This window comes from Anopheles gambiae, chromosome 2 (assembly GCF_943734735.2).
Source record: "Anopheles gambiae chromosome 2, idAnoGambNW_F1_1, whole genome shotgun sequence".
NCBI classification, from domain to species: Eukaryota; Metazoa; Arthropoda; class Insecta; order Diptera; family Culicidae; genus Anopheles; species Anopheles gambiae.
In genome coordinates this window covers 107,465,654-107,485,956 of record NC_064601.1, presented here as the reverse complement: position 1 = coordinate 107,485,956, position 20,303 = coordinate 107,465,654, and the positions used below count along the sequence as shown (strand labels likewise).

Sequence of the window (20,303 nt, the reverse complement as noted above, 5' to 3'; positions counted from 1 at the left end):
TGAAAACCCGGGAAAGGAACACAAAGCTGTTTAAATCGGAGCGATCAACTAGACGATTGTAAGGCACGAGAGAACACGCGCTATCGTACGCGGGGATATAGATATATAGATATCTTCCAAGGACCGTTAGGGAACCACGATTTGTGAGAGGCAGAACCGGGAAGAAACTATGCTATGGCATGCATGCATGAGCAGCAAGAAGTTGTGCAGGATGAATAATGTAACCGTGGTGGTAAGAGACATTTGCAAAGGAAAAGCGAAATACTGCGGTAGCCGTAATATAAGCAGCGATTACAATTTAAGCTAACTAACAGAAAAAAGAAGAAACAACACACCATAAGCAAATAAAATATGTGAAGCAAAACACACACACACAACACCCTCTTTTACTACAAAGGGGGGCGCGAAATGAAGCGATATTGGTAAATTCGGTGTGGTATGGTTCTTAGTTTTCCCTCCTTCATGATGACTTAGTTTCTGTGGTTTCCACCTAAAACATAAGTTGAATGATTCGTTTTGCGATGTGAATTGTTGATAGGAAAAATAAAGGTTTTGTCGGAATCGATTCCGGCCTAGCTCCGAAGTTTTCTGGTAGGTCCGAAACCTGTTTCTAGATTCGATTCTAGAATTGGTTCCGAAATCGAAACCAGATCCGTACTGGCTTCGAAACGGAGTCGGTTTGGGAATCTCCACAAGAATAGGCGTTTGAGTCCAATGATGCTACTTATCGATAACCGCAAAGAATCTATATTTTCTTGTAAACGGTTCTCACGGAACATTCCCATGGAGATTCTCGTACTAATTTCGCTTCTGAAACTTCTTATTTCTATTCCAGAACTGATTCTCATTGCAGAGCTAATTGCAATTCTGGAGTTAATTCTGATTCTGTTACCGGAACAAATTGCCATTCCTAGGTCGATTCCGATTGTGGAGTCGACCGGAATCGGAATCGATTCCAACATCGGAATCGAGTAGGTCCAATTCCGAGGTCTCACCACTAATGTGAATCCGATCTGGAGCGAACGAATTACCTTCAAGGGTTAATCTGCACAACGCTGATGTCCCACTGTGCTCCTTTGAAGTCTCGACTTTTCAAATCGACCGCATAAACGTGGTCATGTGCGCCGGCGTTGACAACAGCAACAGCAAAAAAAGCATATTATTTTGACAGCGGCCATTCGGTAAACTTTAAAAACGTGTTTACCGGACCAGGCGGCAGCGTAGCAATTGTTGGTAATTGTTGTTTTCCTCTGCGCGTATCGCCATGGATATCGTAAAGGAAGTGCTGCAGCAGCAGCAGCAGAATCTGCAAAAGTACAAACCGATCACGGTTGAGAAGGCGCTGGAACCGACGATCGATGTGGGCCACATGCTGGTGAGCGATCCGAACTACTACGACGAGGAACAGATGAAGTAAGTGCCGATGAATACGAGTGCAGCTTGGTAAGCTAAATTAAATGCGTTCTTCATTCATCCCCTCTTTCCCCTCCTCAGAGCGGACCGCGAAAAGTACGTGCTCGATTTGACGCGCGACAATGTGCAGCTTCTGATAAACAGCATCTGGCAGCTGCCGACGGAGCGGGTCGAGGAATCGATCGTTGCTAAGCTACCGCCGCCGAAGGCCCCGTTGCCGCGGGCCCGCAAGCTGCCCGTCCCGAAGCCGCTCACCAAATGGGAGGAGTTTGCCAAAAAGAAGGGCATCAAAAAGCGCACCCGTGACAAGAAGGTGTTCGACCCGGTGCTGGACAAATGGGTACCGACCTACGGCTACCAGCGGTACAAGGCCGAGAAGGAGAAGGACTGGGTGTTGGAGGTACCGCAGAACGATCCGTACCGGGACATGTTCAAGGAGAAGCGCGATCTGCGCCTCGAGCGCGTGGCTAAGAATGAGGTGGCGCGCATGAAGAACATTGCCCGGGCGAAGAAAATCGCCACCCCGCGGACCGGTTTCGTCGGTCCCGAGACTGCATCCGCCAAACAGGTAGGAGAGGGTAGTGATGGTGGAAGCTTTGCCATTTTGCTAATAACATCCCAAAACAAAACGCATACATTATGCTTCACCTTTCCAGCTCATCACCGCGTCCAACATAGTGAAAGCGTCGACGGCCTCGGTGGGAGTGTTCCAGGAGTCGCTGCCGAACGAGAAGCAGGCGCGCGGCCTCGGTGTCAAGGAGCTGATGCCGGGCGAGAAGCGCAAGAAAAAGGTATCGAGCGTTGCCGGCGAAAAGCGGCGCAATCTGGAGATAGTGAATAAGGTGCTGAACAAGAAGCCGAAGATCGACATCGATCGGGCGATCTCGCTACAGAAGGCGGAAGCACGCGCAGAGTACGTACCCGCAATGTTGGATGTTTGTAGAAGGTTATTACCAGATTTTTTCTACTAATTGCTTCTACTTTATCTCTTATAGACGCGAGGCAGAGGAAGGCGGAGAGGACGGTGGAAGGACGAAGAAAAAGGGGGGCAAAAAGTCGAAAGCGTTCAGTCGCAAGAAACCGAAGGGTGGGCAAGGCAAGCGAAATCACAGCAAGCGGGCCGTTGGTCGGAAACGTCGTTAAGCATAAGACATTGGCAGGATAATGGTAAACAAAAACAACATACAATTATACATGAATATATATCATTTATATTAACGTAACATGAAAGCTCGGATACGCTCGGAATACATTGAGAAACTTGTCGGCGAAGTCTATCGGTCGGCGGTGATAGAAAACGAAGCCGTTCGATTGTGCGAACCGAAACCCTTCCGCAGAAGATTGTGGTGCATTGAAATATCGATCCCAAAGAGACCGATGTACATACTATCTCCTTTAAACGCTATTACGTCACAGCTGGCATGCACTGTCGCCTGAGTCAGACGGAGAGAACATGAAAATTCTAAATCTTCCCTACCACTCCGCAATCATAGTAGGTGAAGGACAGCGTTCGTGTAGCAGCAACCAGGTCAAAACCGCCGGACGAGGCAGCGGTAGTGTCAATCATTGAAATTAGTTACATATCGCACGTTTCGTAGCATGGATTAAATAAGTTTTCGTGCACTCGGCGCGCAGTTTAACGCAATCCCACAACAGCTGCAAATGGAATTATCCTTACCGAAGGAGGCAGCCTGCACTGCAACACTGCAAAAGAAAAGGGAACAAACGTCCGCCTCGCTCTCTCTATCGCTCTGCTCTACAACTGTCAGTCGACGCTGTCAGTGAGGTGCGAACAGTTTGGGGGAAATCATACACACGCAGAACAACACAACATCGCCTGTGCGGGCACGGTGCGGAAGGAAAAATTTGGACATTCCAACTCATCCTTATCGCAGCTATCGACACGAATCGTTTTCGCTTGCACTGGACCGATTGCCCATTTCCTGCTGATACGGCGATATGCACCGGACTCTGTAATTGCGGAGATCATCCAGCACAACTAGCACGGCCAACGTTTGCATCGGAACCACATCGATCGCTGCTGTGTGTGTGTGCCGGGTATGTGTAGTGCGTGTGTCCGTGTCCTGCAGTAGCGCCCGGAATAGTGTTGCCGAACCGAGTGCGCAATAGCCGCGCGTGACCACCACCATGAGCACCCTGTTTGCCCGGGTGTTCCGGCAGGCATGGGCCACGTTCGAGCACACCGGAGCGGGGGACGCAAAGTTCGCCAGCAATCTGAACGCGCTGCGCCGCCTGGTCGACCAGCTTACGCTGGCGGACATTGGGCTGGAACCGTCGCTCGTCGCGACGGAAACGTTCCAGCAGCCGACCAAGGCGCCCTGCACGTACGTCGGTGTGTTCGAGAACGACCGCTTCGCGATGTCGGTGTTTGTGCTGCGGGAAAACTACACCATGCCGCTGCACGACCACCCCCAGATGCACGGCCTGCTGCGGGTCGTGTCGGGGGCGGTACAGATCTGCAGCTACAGTGAGATCGCGCGCCGCGACACGGTGGAACCGAGAGCCGAGGGCGGCACCCTCCGCCGGCACGTGCTGGTGGTGGCCGAGCCGGAAAAGATTATCAGCTCGGCGGCCGGCGACTGTGCCGTGCTGACGCCGACCGAGCGGAACTTTCACGAGATAACGGCGATCGGGGGCCCGGCCGCCTTCTTCGACATCCTCAGCCCGCCGTACAACACGGCCAGCCAGCCGCAGTACTACTTCTACCGGAAGGTGCCCGTCCCGCGGCATCTGGCCGAGATGGAACCGCTCGGGTTTGGCGGCCCGGACAAACCGTCCGCCCAGGAGGACGAGCGGCCCCGGTACGTGCTGGAGACGATTCCCAACCCGGAACACTACTACTGTGATACGGTGCACTACGCCACGCCGGAGTTTATGTATCAACAGGCGGAAGGAGGAGGCGGAGGTGGAGGAGGCGTTTAAGGGTCGTTTCAGGGGAAGGATTGCGAAACAAGCCGAAGAGAGTCCCGGGGGAGGAAAAAAGGCGATCGACTACTAACTACAAATTATAATTAGCATTTTGCACTCGAACGCTTCGATGCTGGTGGTTTCTTTTTAATTTGTTGGATTGTTATTTTTGTTTTTGTTATGTTATATTTTTTTTGTTCTTCTTCGTCACTATTAGAAGAAACCGCAGTAGGCATCGTTCGAGCCTAGCGTAGTGTGTGTGTTTCTCACCCCGTTTTTTACAGGAGCGCCTGGAAGATGGAGAAGGAGGCGCTGGCGTTGCGTTGATGCAACGGCCATGCAATACTGCACGCGTAGTAGTACCGTTACTGAATAGTAGAAGGGCACTTCACCCTTAATAAACAAGCAAGCAAGCAAGCAAGCAAGCAAAGCCTAACGAAAGTTCAATAAAACCAAATTTAACTCTACTGCTAGCGCTCTGACTTCCGCCTACCGGAACGACTTCCGGTTATTCTAGTATTGTAGCGTGGTTAAACGTGATGACGAAACGGAATTAAATTAGACTAATCGATGCTCTCCTGCTACAACTACATGGACCTATCTGCTTTGAAGACATTTTTCTCAAGTATATAGCTATTTGTCCTCTCTTCAACAAGCAAATTTAACGGTAGAATGAGGTAAAAATCAAATGTGATACAGTTAAAGGCGAGGCCATTTATTTAAAGCGTGAAAATTTTTATACACATTTTTCTCTCTTTCTCTCCATCTCTTCCCGTGCGCCTATCTAAAGCTTCGTTCGCTGTTAAACAGCAGCAACAGTGTGTCGTAAATCGTAAAGTAAAACGCGGACGTGCAGCCGGCCTTCAGCAGCGACGGCAGCAGCCCCTTGTACAGCCCGCGCACCCCCTCGAACCGGCCGACCTGCACCAGGCAGTGTAGCATATGGCGGCAGACAAAGTGCTGCCCGAACGTTTGCCGGCTCTGGGCGAAGCCCTGTATCTGGAGCCGCTTCTTCGTCAGATCGAGCGGATAGACCAGCAGCTTGGTGCACAGCCCGGCCAGCCCACCGCACACGAACAGCTCGCCGGACGGCAGCTGTGCCTCGGGCGATAGCCCCTCCAACCGCTTCACCACCGTACCGAACAGATTGTAAAACATAAACTGACCACCGGCCAGCGGGGCAATCTGCAGCATGGCCGGACCGACGCCCCGGTACAGTCCCCGGACGCCCTCGTGCCGGTAAATCTCTCCCAGGCCCTGCAGCGCGTTCTGATACCCCCGGCCCGGGTCCTGCGAGACCAGCCGCGTCCGTATCACGTCCAGCGGCATGATGGTCAGGGCGGCAAAGGAACCGCTGCACGCGCCGCACACAAACTGCCGTGCCTGGTCGTGCCCGTCCAGGAGGGGCAGCTCGCGCAGCACTCGGTTGAACCGCTCGTAGAAGGAAAACTGCGCCACGCCGTACACGAGCGACAGCACCTGGGCCGGGTTGTGGCCCTTCCAGAACGCAAGCAGCCCCTCCTCGCGGTAGATGCAGGCCACCGATTGGGCGATCGAGCGGTACTTGGAGTGGCTGGACCCGGACCGGATCGGTTCCACCTGCAGCTGGAGCCGTATCTTCAGCACGTCCAGCGGCTGACAGATGAAGCGCGTGATGCAGCCCGTCAATCCGCCCGCCAGCCCGGCGTACCGGGTTTCGCGGTGCTTTTCGCGATCCATCGCACGTGGATGCTGGTGATGTTTTGGTGAGTATGTGTGTGTTTGTGCTGTGTGTTTTTTTTTTGGCAATCCGTTCCAAACGTTTGTGCGTTACATCACTACTGTCGCCTCCGACTCGGATGATGATGCTGGGGTCGGGCTGGTTCTATCGGTGCGGGTGCGTAACTGTGCTGACCTTGCTAATCATCATCAATGACGTAGTTGCGTGTTGTTTGCTGTACACCGTGCGTCCGACGAAAAGAAGGCATCCGCTTGGTTGCCCGTTTTTCGGTGGTCCCGTACTTACTGGCGGTCCAGCCAAAGTGATAACGTAAACTGACACAAGCGCTGTTTGCGATCCTAGCAAGCTGTGCGAGAGCTTTGTTTTCGTGCGATCTCTTTTTTGCCAACGATACCGTCGACGCTCTTCACGCAAATGCTCGATTCGGAACGGCAAGCGAGTGAAGGGACCAACGTGCACGTGCACACGGTGGCGTATACGTTCTATTTATAACATGTTTTTCTGTTAACTTTTCCTCTTTTTGAAACTGTTTAATTTGGCCCGGCTACACAACGTAATTTCAAGGCACCTTTTCATTCCGAGCTGTACGCCACAAGAAACGGCTCACAAAGTCATTCCAGTTCATGAACTAATGCCGAATCCTTAAACTAGGACTGATGCTGTCCTCATGCTGGTTCTGTAAATGATCTCAAACGCATAGCTATATTCGTCCTAGAACAGGACAGCAGAACCATATCAGTTATGGAACTCATCCTTATGCATTTTGGTTTAACGTGATTCAACGGACAGCGCCACCGGTTTTCTTTACTTAAAGTCCTTCATTTTTATTTTTTTTTTATTTAAAATTCATTAGTTATTTCTCTGTACAAGTTCAGATTGTTTTCCATTTATTTAATCTATCGTTTTTTCTTCCTTCCGCCTCAGTCACTATCGTCCTTTGCGTAGATGGTTTCATTTCTTCGCTTAAACTTCTTCACGGGCGGATTGTCCTGCTGCTGCTCCTGCTGCTGTACCGGGCTGGACAAATTCAAATCGTTCACCGCTAGTGCCGACTCGGACAGGATGGACGTATCATTGTCCCCGGTTTTCTGCGGCGTTGGCAAGCTTAGTAAGCTGCAGTTCGGCGTGGAATCATTCAGCGTGGTCGACAGGTCCGAATCGTGCGCATCCTGTCGCCATTTCGGTTCAGGTAAAAGGGAGGACAGCGATAGTTTCGGTTGTACCGGTGTTTGCGGTTTGTCTGGCGAGCTTTCTAATGGTTCTATTCCTTTTTCCATCTCCACAGCTGCTTCGTCATCATCGTCCTCATCGCCAAGCTCGAGCTGGTCGGCATTCGGGACTCGCGCCGCTGCTTTGATCGGTACCTCCTCCTCCTTATCACACTGCCGATCGACGTACGTGGACGTGTTGAGCTTGTGGCCCGTCATCAGCATCGCGAGCCGCAGCGGATCGTCAATATTAAGCTTATCGCAAAGGGCCGTCGTCTGCGGGTTTAAATATGCTTGCGGCTGCTCTATCGACCGCATATCGACCGTACCATCCTGATTCGGTTGATACGGTTCGGCTATTCGTACGAAATTGTCCGGTATGGTCAGATCGTTGCCGAACCGTTCCAGCACCTTCGCTTTCTCTTCCTCCGATGGCGTAAAGTTGAATCGTTCACCACCACCGCCTTCACCCGGCATGTACCCATTGGTGGTGCGGATGCTGATCAGATGATTCGTAAGGTTCAGTACCGTTAACCATTCGAGATCGTACTTCAACTGTACGGGTTTCGCCTCGCCACCATCTCCATCTTCCACGATCGGAATGTCTAGGATTTGCAGAAATCGCCTCTTCGGCAAGCACTTATCGAGCGCTAGGAACTTTGTACACCGCTCCCCGGGGTGTTCCACGAGGGCCGCAAATTTACAGTGCAAATGTGCCGCGAACCAGTACGGTGGTTGGAGCTTCCGGAGCAACTCTTCGCACGGCATGCTGCCCAACCGGTTGCTCTCGATGTCCTCGCGGAAGGCGGGCTTGAAGCGCAGGAGCTGCGTCTCGTTGCCGTGCCGCGTAATGCCACGCGGCCAGTCGTGCGACAGCATTATGTCGACACCGGGCGAAAGTTGCTTCAACCGAAACACATCAATCTGGCGCTGGTGGTAAACGCTGCGCTTGCTGCCCTCGTCGTACGGAGGAAACTCGAACCGGCCCTTCAGAAAGTCGTGCCCCTTGTAGATGCCTGAAATGCCCCCGATCCGGATGCCGTTGCAGTCGACCACGCCGGCATAGCCGAGGTAGTAAATGTTGGGCGCTACCCAGCCACCGTAGGGTAGCTCCTGCAGATAGTTGGACGCTTCGTGGTTGCCTCCGATGAACAGCGTTAGGATGGGTGCCTTCTTCTCCCCACTGTAGTACCTGTCGAGAAGGGGGAGGGGCAAGAAATCGTACGAGGGGTAAGCTGACAACATCCAGATTTCGGGTTCGAGCTACCCCCATGCTGTACCTACTTGTAGAAGCTGCACATATCCAAATGCTTCTGCGGGACGGCCATACACTGCAGATCCTGCAGGTTGCGCGTGGATTGGAAATCTCCGCAGCATATCAGCAGATCGACCGTAATGTTTTGCTCCTCCTGTATCGAGCCGATCAGGTCGTATATTTTCTCCAGCTCACCGTGCGCACATCCTTCGATCGCAATCTTCATCACGAAACGCGCGTTTAAAGTAGAGAGTATTTAAAAAACACGCACACAGCCCGCTCGTAGCTTGTTGTTTTTGTTCCTATCCTGTTCACTGTGCCGGTCAACAAATGCGCGTTCGCTTTTCACACTATAAACCTTGGGTTTCTACCCTCTACTGTCATCAACTTTCGAGCAGTGCGCTGCTCGAACAAGCTGTCACAGTGGGCGTTCGGGGGCAATTGCCGGCCAATATGTGTACCCACGTTCGAGCAGTTGGTCGTTGGCATACAAACTGTCAACGGACATTTGTATCGGCTTTCGAAATGACGCCAGTAGCCTGGGAAAAGATGCGATCTGCAGCGATCGTTCTGTAAACAGCGCGAGGAACAAATTTACGGGCCAGGTGTAAACTATCCATCGAGGTTAAATAACAAGTGCGTTCATCCAAGCACACATAGTTTGTGGAGAGCGGCGGAAATAGAAGGATATTAGAAGGAGGTGTGCTGTGTGCGTGTGTGTGCTAGACAAAGCGAACGCCTGCAAAGAGGTGGTGTGCGTGTGTGTTGATTGGATTGTCCGTTTGCCGGGAAAGCCGAGCGACACAGTAAACATCCAACAAAATGTCTACCGATTCGCGGAAAATCCGTGTCGCGGTGCGTGTTCGCCCGTTCAACGAGCGGGAACTGGAGGGCAATCCGCGAAACATCATCAAGGTGCGTGAACGGAAGGGTGTGGGGTGTTGTGTCTTCCACCCGCTCAACACTGTGAAAAAGTTGTGCTTTGTGCTAACACCCAGGCGATTGCTTTTCTTGCAGGTTCTCGACAAGTCGACGCTAATGTTCGATCCGGACGAGGACGAGGACGAATTCTTCTTCCACGGCGTAAAGCTCACGCACCGGGACATAACGAAGCGCGTGAAGAAGAAGCTCACCATGGAGTACGACGACGTGTTCGACAATACGGCCACCAACAACGACATATTCGAGGTGTGCATGAAACCGCTCGTGCAGTCGGTGATGAACGGGTACAACTGCTCGGTCTTTGTGTACGGTGCGACCGGGGCAGGCAAAACGCACACCATGCTGGGGAACGAAACCTGCCCCGGCATCACCTTCCTCACCGTGAAGGAGCTGTTCCACCAGATCGAATCGCTCAGCGAGGTGCGCAAGTTTGACATCGGCATCTCGTACCTGGAGGTGTACAACGAGCTGGTAATGAATCTGCTCACCAAATCCGGCCCGCTGAAGCTGCGCGAAGATTCGCACGGCGTGGTGATGAGCGGGCTGGTGCTGAAGCAGATACACAACGCTACGGAGCTGCTGGAGCTGTTGGCGCTGGGCAACCGCAACCGAACGCAGCATCCGACGGACGCGAACGCGGAAAGCAGCCGCAGCCATGCGATCTTCCAGGTGCACATCCGCATGGTGGAGAAGAAGACGGGCCAGAAGCGCGCGGTGAAGCTGTCGATGATCGATCTGGCGGGCAGCGAGCGTGCCGCCAGCACCAAGGGCGTCGGCATCCGGTTCAAGGAGGGTGCGAACATTAACAAATCGCTACTCGCGCTCGGCAACTGCATTAACAAGCTGGCGGACGGGTTGAAGCACATCCCGTACCGCGACTCGAACCTGACGCGCATCCTGAAGGACAGCCTCGGGGGCAACTGCCAGACGGTGATGATCGCCAACATCTCGCCATCGTCGCTGACGTACGACGATACGTACAACACGCTGAAGTACGCGTCGCGAGCGAAGAAGATCCGCACCACCGTCCGGCAGAACATTGTGCCGTCGAACGTGCCGAAGGAGTTCCTGGTGAAGAAGGTGAACGAGCAGGCGGAGGAGCTCGAGCGGCTGCGGGCGAAGGTGGCCGACCTGGAGGAGCAGCTGCGCAAGAAGGAGCAGGAGGCGGCGGCGGCGGCGGCCCCAGGCCCATCGCTGGCGCTTAACGCAACGTTGCTCAACACCTGGGTGTCGCGCATCGACAGCTGCTACGCCAGCATGCGCCAGGCGCTGCAGCACCTGATCGCGCTGAAGAGCAAGGAGAAGCTGCTGAACATGCGCGTCAAGCTGAAGGAACAGGCGGAAACGATTGCGCGCATCGTGACGCTCGACGGAAGCCATCTGAATGAGGTAAGAGACTGTGCTTAGCTTTAATCAACTCACTATCATTCGCTTTATTCGACTTGGCAGTAGGGGAGGGAAGGCGGGACGACAATTTCTACTCTCGCTTGCATTACTTATCGCCCAGCAGTTCCGCCTGCTTGAGCTCCATCAGCTTTTCTGCCTCCTTGACAAACCCGTCCGCAATGGCGGTGATTTGTGCCTGCGCCTGAAATGCTTCGTCCTCGGAGACGTTGGACTGCTTCTTTAGCTTCTTGATGGATTGGTTCTGAGCGTCCTTGATGCGATCGCGGCACTTGATGAACAGCACCTTGGCGTTCTTCGCCAACCCTTCGCGATGTTCCCGCGTCACCTTCGGCACGGGAATGAACAGCGTCGTGCCGTCCTGCTGCGGGTTCAGGTTCATGCCGCTGCGCTGGATGGCTTGCAGCACCACCGGGATGGTTTGCGGGAAGGCCACCAAATTGACGACGAGTGTTTTGGGATTTTTGCGCACCACCTGCCCCAGCTCCTGCAGCTGATAGTCTTTGCCCTCGTATGTGATGCGCAGCGTTTCGATCGACCCGGTGGTGGACCGGAGCGAGAGATTTTTCACGTAATCGTCCTTCATGGCGGCCAGGCTCTTTTCCATCTGCGTTCGCAGCCCGTCCAGATCGATCAGGCCGCCGAGCTGCTCCTCGTTGATCTGTACTTTGGCGGCTGCACCCTTTTTGTCTTTCTTTTTGTCCTTGCCCTTGGCGTAGTGTCGTACCGTCGGCGGTGGCTGGAGTTTTGCTGCGGTAAGACTGGCGACTGGCGCTGCCGGTAGTTCACATCGAACGGGGCGCAGTGCTGTGCAGATGGAACGCTTTGTGAAGGCACGAACGATGGTGCTACCGTTTAATTCTAGCGCTGTAAAGCTGGCCGCTCGCAGCAGTGCTGTTATTCGTAACATGTTTCCCGTCGAATGTTTAAATTGTTTCCTTCCAACTTTGCTTTTGTTATGATTGCGAACGAAATTGCGATGCGCCGTGCGTTTGCTGGGAAACGTCAAACTTCTTTGTGGTGTTTTTTGTTTGTTTTGTGTTTGTTCGTGCGACCAACTGTCAGATTCAAAATTTTCGTTCAAAACTAACCGTTGCTGGACCTTTTCTTTTCTATCATTTCCTTTCCAGGACATCGCAAAGATGGAAGCGTCCGTCGACCGGTGCGGCAAGCAGGTCGCCAACCAGCAGGCAGACAAAACTCGCTGGCAGGAACGGTTCCGCCAGTCGCTGCGCAGTCGCAACGCACTCCGGAAGGAGATTGCGCAAAGCGAGCTGGCCACGGTGCTGAAGGGCATTCTAACGGGCAAGGATGCGGAAATCGAAGCACTGCAAGCGACGCTCTACAAGGAACACGTGCTGCAGATGTCGTTTACCTACGCGCAGGAAAACAAACTGTGGCACAACATAATGGTGCTCAGCGGCGACATCATACAGCAGAACTATCTGCTGCTCCGTAGCATGGACCGGCTGGATAATGTGACGTACGACAAGCTGAAGCGGCTGGTGAAGCTAAACCAGCGGCAGCGGGGCGTCACCTTCTTCGACGACGACGGTCAGCAGCAGGACCGGAACGACATCGATCTCAGCAGCAACAGCCTGGACGACATCGCCAACCTGTCCGACTGTTCCGAGGATGCGGTAGACTTCCCGCCCGACGGTGAGGATGAGGATGGCTCGACGATGCGCTCTGTCGTCGGTGGAGCAGCTGGTGGTGCTATGAAACGGTCGAAGCTGAACGATGGCAGCGAATCGGAACCGGAAACGTGTTCGCTGCAGGGCGATAGCGCAAACGAGGACACTGCCAGCGATCGCAACATTTTCAAAAAGCCCAAAATGGTTAGCCGAACGATGTCGTTCAAGACCACCAGCTTGGCCGGGGGTGGCATTTTGTCGCGGCCACCCATCTCCCGCCGGACACCGACGAAGCAGGCAAAAGTGACGGGCAAGACGACGGCGACGACAACGACGGCAACCGTTTCCCATCGCCTGAAGGTGCCACGGTTGGTCGTGAGCCAAGCGATGATGGACTCCTTGTCGAAGAAGAAGGTACCACAGTCACCGTCGGGCGACATTGCGGACAAGAACAAGCTGAACGTGTCGGACGATTCGAGCGGCATCGGCAGTATCGCCAACTCGACGTTTGATATCTGCAGCAACAAGGACTCGGAAACGGAGTCGCTGTTTTCCAACGTGCTTGTGGAATCGAACGTTGACCCGCAGGTGTTGGATAAAGGTAATTGTGGTTGACGTTTGCAGCGTTTGCTTTGCGTTTGTTTTACTGAAATATCTTCCATCCGTATTTTTGCAGTGCTGCGCCGTGCTTCGATGAAGGGAGGCAAAATGACCCTCTCGGTTAGCAAGGAAAACAGGAAAAAGAGCCCCAAGCGGATAGGGAAAAGTCCTCGCACCGTTAACCGATCTACCAGCCGAAGTTAGTATGGTGGCCGAAGCGATTGAAATGCTTTGCACCCGCTCCCCTCCTATTGTTTTGTCTTGTGCGCTCGAAGCTAACGAAACCTTCTTCTCCGTTCTGCGGAACCTTTTGCAGCAAACTCTTCCGCCAGCTCGGTCATCAATCGGTACCGGATGATGAAGGCAAAGGACGGGCAAGCGTCAACTAGTGGTGGTACCTCTGCCGTACTGCCCAAACCACGTGCAGCGAACAATAACTTCGACAGCGACAGTGACCGAAATCGTCACAATCGGCTGATGGGTATCGTGAAGAAATAGAAGTGAAGAATCAATGGCAGAATAGCAGCAGCAGCAGCGGCGGCGGCTGAATGACCGGAAAAAGCAGACCAAGTGAATGATTTATTTTATTTATAGCTTACATTAGCTTACAGCATAATGGCTTTACTACTACTACTACTGCTTTTTGCACATTGCACTACGCATGGTGTGCCGTGATTGTTATATATTTTGTATGGACTATTAGATAAAGCGAATTATACAATCAAACTGTGCTGTACTGTGCTGTGCGTGCGTGCGTGCGTGTAGTGTACATCGGGTGGACGTTGAACGTTTTAAAAAAACTCGACAGGTTTTTTTTGTTGTTGTATTGTATGCATATAAAATTACAGAAAGATAAAAAAAATGAGAGAACAGGTCGTAATATTATATTTTTAAGTTGCAATCTCATAACTAGAAAAACGATCTTGTATGATGGAAATAGTTTTACGCACTGTAGCGCACAGACAGAGGATGGAAAGCAGAGAGCGGCGGCTTATATGAAATAGGAAAAGAAAATATAATCTATTTGAGTAAAATTTAACCGAAGCATGCCATGCGTATCTTGTTTTGTCGTATGTTATAGTATTTGTCTTCCATCCATCTATTTGTTAAATCAAACACATGCATGAATGATTGAGTTATGGTAATGAATTCATATCCGTATTGAAATTGTGATTTAATGGTCACGGTTATGATAAAATTATCAAATAAACAAATTGGGATAGTATTTGTTGCAACCTCTAAGCAACATGCCGATGTACTCGGACGTGGCAACAATCGATCTCATCGTTGTCAGGGAAAAGGCAAAAAATATGAAAAAGATGATTTTAATTGCTTTCATGTGGATAAGATTTAAGAAGATAGTCAAAACATATGGCTTTTTGCCACGAAAACTGACCCATTTTACAAACCATATTAATCCCACTCACTACTTTCAAATGTAACGACATTTTTGAATGCCCGACTGCAGATTTGCTTTCGTTAAGTTTGAGCTTTCGTTTAGTTCGGCACCTGACCGCACTTCAGTCAGTCAGCTGTCAAACCGAAAAACAGCGCAGCTCGCTCATGAGGTAATCGAAATCAACAACAAATTCCACCACCCGCTCGGCGTCCGGCAAAACCGGTGCTGAAATTATTACTTAAGCGTGTTTGGAGGCTGGGCTTTGGGCGGAAGCAAATAATACACGGAACACAGGCACAGAACGAGATTTTGAGATGGCTTTGCTTGCACGTGCCTGCGGTCCCTGGCCGCTGCTGTGGAGCCGTTCGGTTCAGACGGTCGGCATTCGATTGCAGTCGACCCGGTTGCAGGAGGACGGCGCTCGCTCGGGCGGTCTCGAAGAAGAAGGTTTGTAGCTGGAGAGGGTAAAATGTAATCCCCTTTACCTATAATATTGCTTTCTTTTGTACCTTTTTAGAGTTCCGTGTGCTGAACTTGAAGCAAACAAAGTCACAGTGGCTAGCTCGCCGGAAAGCGACCCGTCCGGAGGTTCCACCGGCTCGGTATGGCCTTCTCTTCACTGTCCCCTTACGACAGTCGTTAATTGACCTGTTTTTTTTTGCTCCTTTTCACTCACCACAGCTCACAGCAGATGGCCACGGACCAGGACTGGGGTGCGGTATGGCCCGGGCCACGCACGTTCAACCCGTCCGCCGTGCCGCTCCCGATCCGACAGGGATACGTGACGAAGCGCAACCAAATGTCACCCGGCAAGTTTGCCAACGCGGAGCTGATGAAGATACCGAACTTTTTGCATTTAACGCCCCCGGTCATCAAGCGGCAGTGCGAAGCGCTGAAACAGTTCTGCACTCCCTGGCCGAAGGGGCTGGAGACGGAGGAAAAGATGCGGGCCCACTATCCGGTGACGTGCGTCACGTCCGACTACTGCCACGCGCTGCCCACGATACGCAATCCGCTGTCGCGCATCGTCACGGTGCAGGTGGAGCTGGGCGCGCTGCAGCTCGATCGGCACGCGCGCGACAAGCTGCTGCGGCTGGTGGGCGAACGGTACGACCCGGACACGGATCTGCTCACGATCGTGACGGACCGGTGCCCGCTCAAGAAGCAGAACTACGATTACGCGATCTATCTGCTGACCGCGCTGTACCACGAGTCGAACACGGTGGAACCGTGGGAGGCGACCAAGTGCGAAGCGGACATGGAGTTTTTCGACTACGAGCAGAGCCGCAGCAAACGGAACGCGGAAGCGACGCTTAACTGGGGCCGGAAGGAAGGAGACAGCGGTTGGCAGCAGGTGCCGGAAGCGTACGGGGAGGCGGTATCGAGACTGTTCAACGAGGGCGAGAACGAGTATAATATAGCCAAGTACAAGGAGCAAACGTTAGCGCTGCTCGGTTTGGCCGAGGCGGAGCAGGTGGCGCAATGAGGAGTGGAAGGGGGGGGGGGGAGGAGAGGAGGGTAGTGAGTAGAGGTGGAATAAATAATAACGACTTTTGTGTCTGTAATTGGAACGGTGGTTTGGATTTTTTATGCAATTTGATGGCATAGGAAGAAAATGAGATTTTCCGATATGAAAGAAGAGGAAAGAAAGAGAGAAAGAAAGTAAAAGAATGGACTAGTTGGCGAGAGAAAGAGACGAAGCGAGCATCGATTCAAAAGCGCACTTAGCGCGGCTTTCGTCAAGCGTTTCCGTAGTGTAGCGGTTATCACGTCTGCTTCACACGCAGAAGGTCCCCGGTTCGAACCCGGGCGGAAACAAGAGCGCTTTTTTGTGGCGTAAACCTTTTTTCTTGACTTTATTCGTTGCAAACACTCTCATTTGCTTTCCTGTTCCCTGGAATAGCTGCTAAGGTGTCATCCATCAATTAAGTAGCGCTTGTAGGGATGGGAGATACATGGAGGAGAGGGGGAAGTTTAGCATTTGTTACGTAATGCCATTTTTTTTTCATCGATTTACAAGTGAGTAATATGTAAACGAGGATTCTTCTTCTTTACTTAACATCCTTCGCGGTTGGACTAGCCTAATACGGATTTCGCTACTTTTTTATATACCACTTCACCGAATAGGACCAAATAGCACCAACGTCATTGCTAGGGGGTCGGTTTACCAACGTTACATACCAACACCGGTTCGTACCAACGTCGGTTCTTCCAACGTTATAGTTTATTACACTATTGGCGATAGGGGTCGCAAATTGTGCAATTTTTGCGTTACGTAATTGATGGATGACGACTTACGATGCTTTGAAATTTGGTCTACGCTGGATTCCATTCATTGGAGTGAGAGAAAGGATACACACTCCGTGCGTCATCCTTTCTCTCGTATGATAAGCGCATATGATAAGCGCCTAGTAACAGAGAGAGTAAGCTACAAATATTCTCACACTAGTGAGAGCGAGACAAATCGATCGATTAGAAAGATCGATAGAGCTACCTCCTGATTTGGATGATCTCCTGGTCCGATTCTTTGAAAATTGGTCAACGCTAGTGGCGTTTCGATTGGTCGCAGCCTCCCTCAAAGGCGGAAGGAGTGAGAGAAAGGATACACTCCCCGTTCGTCATCCTTTCTCTCGTATGATAAGCGCATATGATAAGCGCCTAGTAACAGAGAGAGTAAGCTACAAATATTCTCACACTAGTGAGAGCGAGACAAATCGATCGATTAGAAAGATCGATAGAGCTACCTCCTGATTTGGATGATCTCCTGGTCCGATTCTTTGAAAATTGGTCAACGCTAGTGGCGTTTCGATTGGTCGCAGCCTCCCTCAAAGGCGGAAGGAGTGAGAGAAAGGATACACACTCCGCTCGTCATCCTTTCTCTCGTATGATAAGCGCATGTGATAAGCACATAGTAACAGAGAGAAAGCTATAAATTTTCTCGCACTTGTGTTAGGTTATTTTGAAGGAGGGTTTCTTCCAACATTATATTTTGTTACACTAGGGGAGGAGTGGGTCCAACATTTTAAGTTTTTGCCTTATGTAATTGGTGTATATCGGCTAACTTGTTCTTTTTTAACCGATATACTTTGAGTCAAATCTTTTTTTACATATTCGAGTATGTGGCTACCATTCAACCAAGACGAAGAGACCAGCATGAAGACACTCTAGTCCCCAGTTAACCCCATTTACTTACCCTCTTTTATCTTCGTTAATCCTATTTGAGGCCTATATATCAAAACGATTGCCTTTCGCCCTTTAATCAAACAATGAAGGTGTGTTCAACAAATTCACTCTCATTTTACAACTCCAGATCAGTACTCTCCCTAGACATCTCATCGTCTGGGCTTAGTAGGCCGTGTGCAACCGTTGTCGTTGTCATGAGATGCACCTGTCAACAGGAGGGCATGCCTTTTCTAAGGCTGCATCTATTCTTTCGTGCGAATGCGCCATAACTGACCCGTGACGGTCCCATGGAGCAACTTGGCGACAATAGCTCCGAAGAAGATTGTGGGGATCGTTATAAAGCGTCGTGCTGTACAACTTGCAGGATTAGTAGTGCTTGGTTCGAGGTGTCTCGCACACGCAGCTGGTGAAAATGTGTTCCATTGTGGGTGCAGACGATCGCCCTTTGGCGCTCTTCTTAGTTCTAGGGCTTTTCTCGGGTGCTGTATTTGGTGATTTGGTGACGGAAACCGTCCATGGACTGTCCAGCGAGCAACGCTTTCCCGAATCGGCACCACTTGTGAATACAGAACCTTCCATCTCCGACCACGTACGTCCTACTCCTCTTGCTCCATCATCCCAGCCTTCCCCGTATCTGATGGTGGCTCATTCGGATTACAATAATCGTCTGTTTGTTCAACAACAACAACAACAACAACTATCACCGTCCGCCTCCATCGATCAAAAGCGGCAAGAGCACGGCACAACATCAGCGTTTGTAACCAGCCCGTTATTGCCTGCCCGTAAGCGTTCGACAAATGATATACCACCACCACGTCGGACACGTTACACACCAGCAATGACGACGACGACGACGTCGGGAGGCGACGATCCCAACCGATCCTTCCTGGCGACGGTACCGGCACGACACTACGACAGCTACGGCGAGTGGCACCATCATGGCGGCGAGGACGATGCGTCAAATTGGCCACCACCATCACAACAGCAGCCGTACTACAACAGCAATCACGGGAGCAGCAGCGCCAACTGGGGATGGAATCCACACGGCCACCACCATCATTACCAGCAGCAGCAGCAACAACACCATGGCAACGTGCTGGCGGGGATTTTAGATACGGTCGCGCTGTATCCGCCATACCACAATCACCACGCTCAACAGCAGCACGGTTTGCTTGGATTGCAACTGTACGTTCTGCTGCATCCCGTACTGATGCTCGGTGCGATGTCCTTTCTCGTGTGTCTGGTGAACGCTGTGGTGGGTTTGGTGGACAAGGTGAAGCTACCGCTCGTACGGGCACACCAGGACGTGGATCGGATTGGGGCGGGAGGCTCGGCATCAACGCCGGCCGCCGGGCTTCGAGATGGACGCGACGAGCGCATACTGGATGAGCTGTATCAGTTTCTGACCGTCGCTCTCGCGCATCAGCAGCAGCAACAGTCGTATCAGCAGCAGCGCAACGAATCCTACGTCCTGGGCAGGTCGTAAAGCGATCGTAGAGAAGACAGATCTGACCGAGCAGTCTCCACTTAGTATTTGGAGTTTTTTTCCTTTACTTATAGGGCCATTTTGATATATTTGGCAGGGATTGTTCTAATTTCCAGTGGTCCCATTAGAATGAATCCCGATTTTACGCTTTTATTATTACTTAAAGTTAATTTTTAAAGCAGTTATTTAAATTTGTGAAATGGGCATATACAGTACATTTTTAATTTCATCCACTTTCTCTACCAAGTTTTATAATATTTGTCGTAATAATGAACTTTATACATTATTGTTGGTTTTAGCATTTTGTGGCATTTTTGTTTAATTCCATCATTAAGGCCGGGCTACATTGATCGTACTCCCAAGTGTAATTTCGATTTTCACTAGCGCATCTGGCGGCGGCTGGTGGAAGCTTTTTTTGGTCATCGAGGGAATGGACCTGCCGGATCTCAAAATTTAGTAGTTTTTCCATCGTTTTCCATTGCAAAAATGGATGCAATGCGTGCAAGACATGTGTATCTACGTTTTACAAAACTTTTCTCCTCCGATTTAAGTAAAAAACATGGAAAATTAACGTGTTTTCTGGAGCGGCACCAAATTGTTTGACAAAATGCTTCGGTCAGCCGCCGCCAGATGCGCTAGTGAAAATCGAAATTACACTACGGAGTACGATCAATGTAGCCCGGCCTTTAAACTCCGGACAGGTTGATTGGATTTCATTTGATTCAAAATTTTTGAGAACCCGACAATTAAAGAAAGTTAGTTTAACGGATATTTTTGAATTCAAAATGAGATAATTCCGCTCCGACCACATGAGCCTTTTTTCTCAAGTTTCGTTTTATAGCATTACCCTTTACGCTTTACCCTTAGGACGACCTTTTCAATCGATAATGCAACAATCTGAAAACAAATCCATCCGGGCAATTCCGAGACACGCAACAACGACAGGCCCAAACGTTCATGATCGCCCGCCGAGGCGTACGATGATCGTGGTGCAATAAAATAGCATCCTTCTGAAAAGTCCACTTTTACGCCTAAATAAATAAATAATAAAAGAAATGCCTTAAGCGCCTTAACATAGGACAGCAAATCACTTTCAAATCATGATGAAAACCAACCCGGAAAAAGGACCCA

The 20,303-nt window shown here is 51.1% G+C and overlaps 7 protein-coding genes and 1 non-coding gene across 8 annotated transcripts; 5 read left to right on the top strand and 3 right to left on the bottom strand.

The window, feature by feature from the left end:
* The first annotated feature begins 1,153 nt into the window (after positions 1 to 1,153).
* Positions 1,154 to 4,808, top strand: LOC1270258 (ribosome biogenesis regulatory protein homolog). Its single transcript, XM_308939.5, has 4 exons — positions 1,154 to 1,413; positions 1,495 to 1,981; positions 2,070 to 2,326; positions 2,409 to 4,808. The coding sequence occupies exons 1-4, from the start codon at positions 1,265 to 1,267 to the stop codon at positions 2,554 to 2,556; spliced, it is 1,041 nt and encodes a 346-aa protein (XP_308939.3). The 5' UTR covers positions 1,154 to 1,264; the 3' UTR covers positions 2,557 to 4,808.
* LOC4576219 (2-aminoethanethiol dioxygenase) lies at positions 3,562 to 4,808 on the top strand. The gene has a single exon (XM_001237153.3). It carries the CDS (start codon positions 3,562 to 3,564, stop codon positions 4,354 to 4,356), a length of 795 nt encoding a protein of 264 aa, XP_001237154.2. The 3' UTR covers positions 4,357 to 4,808.
* A 227-nt stretch (positions 4,809 to 5,035) lies between these two features.
* LOC1270260 (mitochondrial thiamine pyrophosphate carrier) lies at positions 5,036 to 6,484 on the bottom strand. The gene has a single exon (XM_308941.5). It carries the CDS (start codon positions 6,058 to 6,060, stop codon positions 5,122 to 5,124), a length of 939 nt encoding a protein of 312 aa, XP_308941.5. The 5' UTR covers positions 6,061 to 6,484; the 3' UTR covers positions 5,036 to 5,121.
* A 375-nt stretch (positions 6,485 to 6,859) lies between these two features.
* Positions 6,860 to 9,021, bottom strand: LOC1270261 (lariat debranching enzyme). The gene is made up of 2 exons (XM_308942.5): positions 8,554 to 9,021; positions 6,860 to 8,461 (listed from the first exon to the last, which is right to left on the bottom strand). Exons 1-2 carry the CDS (start codon positions 8,748 to 8,750, stop codon positions 6,982 to 6,984), a joined length of 1,677 nt encoding a protein of 558 aa, XP_308942.5. The 5' UTR covers positions 8,751 to 9,021; the 3' UTR covers positions 6,860 to 6,981.
* Positions 9,022 to 9,300: 279 nt separating this feature from the next.
* Positions 9,301 to 14,143, top strand: LOC1270262 (kinesin-like protein KIF18A). The gene is made up of 5 exons (XM_308943.5): positions 9,301 to 9,439; positions 9,542 to 10,855; positions 12,001 to 13,105; positions 13,181 to 13,303; positions 13,421 to 14,143. The coding sequence occupies exons 1-5, from the start codon at positions 9,347 to 9,349 to the stop codon at positions 13,600 to 13,602; spliced, it is 2,817 nt and encodes a 938-aa protein (XP_308943.5). The 5' UTR covers positions 9,301 to 9,346; the 3' UTR covers positions 13,603 to 14,143.
* LOC1270263 (ribosome-recycling factor, mitochondrial) lies at positions 10,870 to 11,882 on the bottom strand. Its single transcript, XM_308944.4, has one exon. It carries the CDS (start codon positions 11,778 to 11,780, stop codon positions 10,959 to 10,961), a length of 822 nt encoding a protein of 273 aa, XP_308944.2. The 5' UTR covers positions 11,781 to 11,882; the 3' UTR covers positions 10,870 to 10,958.
* A 491-nt stretch (positions 14,144 to 14,634) lies between the features above and the next one.
* On the top strand, positions 14,635 to 16,068 carry LOC1270264 (small ribosomal subunit protein mS35). The gene is made up of 3 exons (XM_308945.5): positions 14,635 to 14,950; positions 15,021 to 15,105; positions 15,185 to 16,068. Exons 1-3 carry the CDS (start codon positions 14,818 to 14,820, stop codon positions 15,987 to 15,989), a joined length of 1,023 nt encoding a protein of 340 aa, XP_308945.5. The 5' UTR covers positions 14,635 to 14,817; the 3' UTR covers positions 15,990 to 16,068.
* Positions 16,069 to 16,248: 180 nt separating this feature from the next.
* Trnav-cac (transfer RNA valine (anticodon CAC)) lies at positions 16,249 to 16,321 on the top strand. The gene has a single exon. It is a non-coding gene; the product is annotated as a tRNA-Val (tRNA).
* Positions 16,322 to 20,303: the final 3,982 nt, after the last annotated feature.

Bases quoted from the DNA above. Each gene is read 5' to 3' on its own strand.
- LOC1270262 (XM_308943.5), top strand. From the start codon at position 9,347: ATGTCTACCGATTCGCGGAAAATCCGTGTCGCGGTGCGTGTTCGCCCG. The intron at 9,440-9,541 runs GTGCGTGAACGG...CTTTTCTTGCAG, and splicing joins ATCCGCGAAACATCATCAAG to GTTCTCGACAAGTCGACGCT. The intron at 10,856-12,000 runs GTAAGAGACTGT...TTTCCTTTCCAG, and splicing joins ACGGAAGCCATCTGAATGAG to GACATCGCAAAGATGGAAGC.
- LOC1270261 (XM_308942.5), bottom strand. From the start codon at position 8,750: ATGAAGATTGCGATCGAAGGATGTGCGCACGGTGAGCTGGAGAAAATA. The intron at 8,462-8,553 runs GTAGGTACAGCA...CCTTCTCGACAG, and splicing joins GATATGTGCAGCTTCTACAA to GTACTACAGTGGGGAGAAGA.
- LOC4576219 (XM_001237153.3), top strand. From the start codon at position 3,562: ATGAGCACCCTGTTTGCCCGGGTGTTCCGGCAGGCATGGGCCACGTTC.
- LOC1270264 (XM_308945.5), top strand. From the start codon at position 14,818: ATGGCTTTGCTTGCACGTGCCTGCGGTCCCTGGCCGCTGCTGTGGAGC. The intron at 14,951-15,020 runs GTTTGTAGCTGG...GTACCTTTTTAG, and splicing joins GGGCGGTCTCGAAGAAGAAG to AGTTCCGTGTGCTGAACTTG. The intron at 15,106-15,184 runs GTATGGCCTTCT...CACTCACCACAG, and splicing joins CCGGAGGTTCCACCGGCTCG to CTCACAGCAGATGGCCACGG.
- LOC1270263 (XM_308944.4), bottom strand. From the start codon at position 11,780: ATGTTACGAATAACAGCACTGCTGCGAGCGGCCAGCTTTACAGCGCTA.
- LOC1270258 (XM_308939.5), top strand. From the start codon at position 1,265: ATGGATATCGTAAAGGAAGTGCTGCAGCAGCAGCAGCAGAATCTGCAA. The intron at 1,414-1,494 runs GTAAGTGCCGAT...TCCCCTCCTCAG, and splicing joins TACGACGAGGAACAGATGAA to AGCGGACCGCGAAAAGTACG. The intron at 1,982-2,069 runs GTAGGAGAGGGT...TCACCTTTCCAG, and splicing joins AGACTGCATCCGCCAAACAG to CTCATCACCGCGTCCAACAT.
- LOC1270260 (XM_308941.5), bottom strand. From the start codon at position 6,060: ATGGATCGCGAAAAGCACCGCGAAACCCGGTACGCCGGGCTGGCGGGC.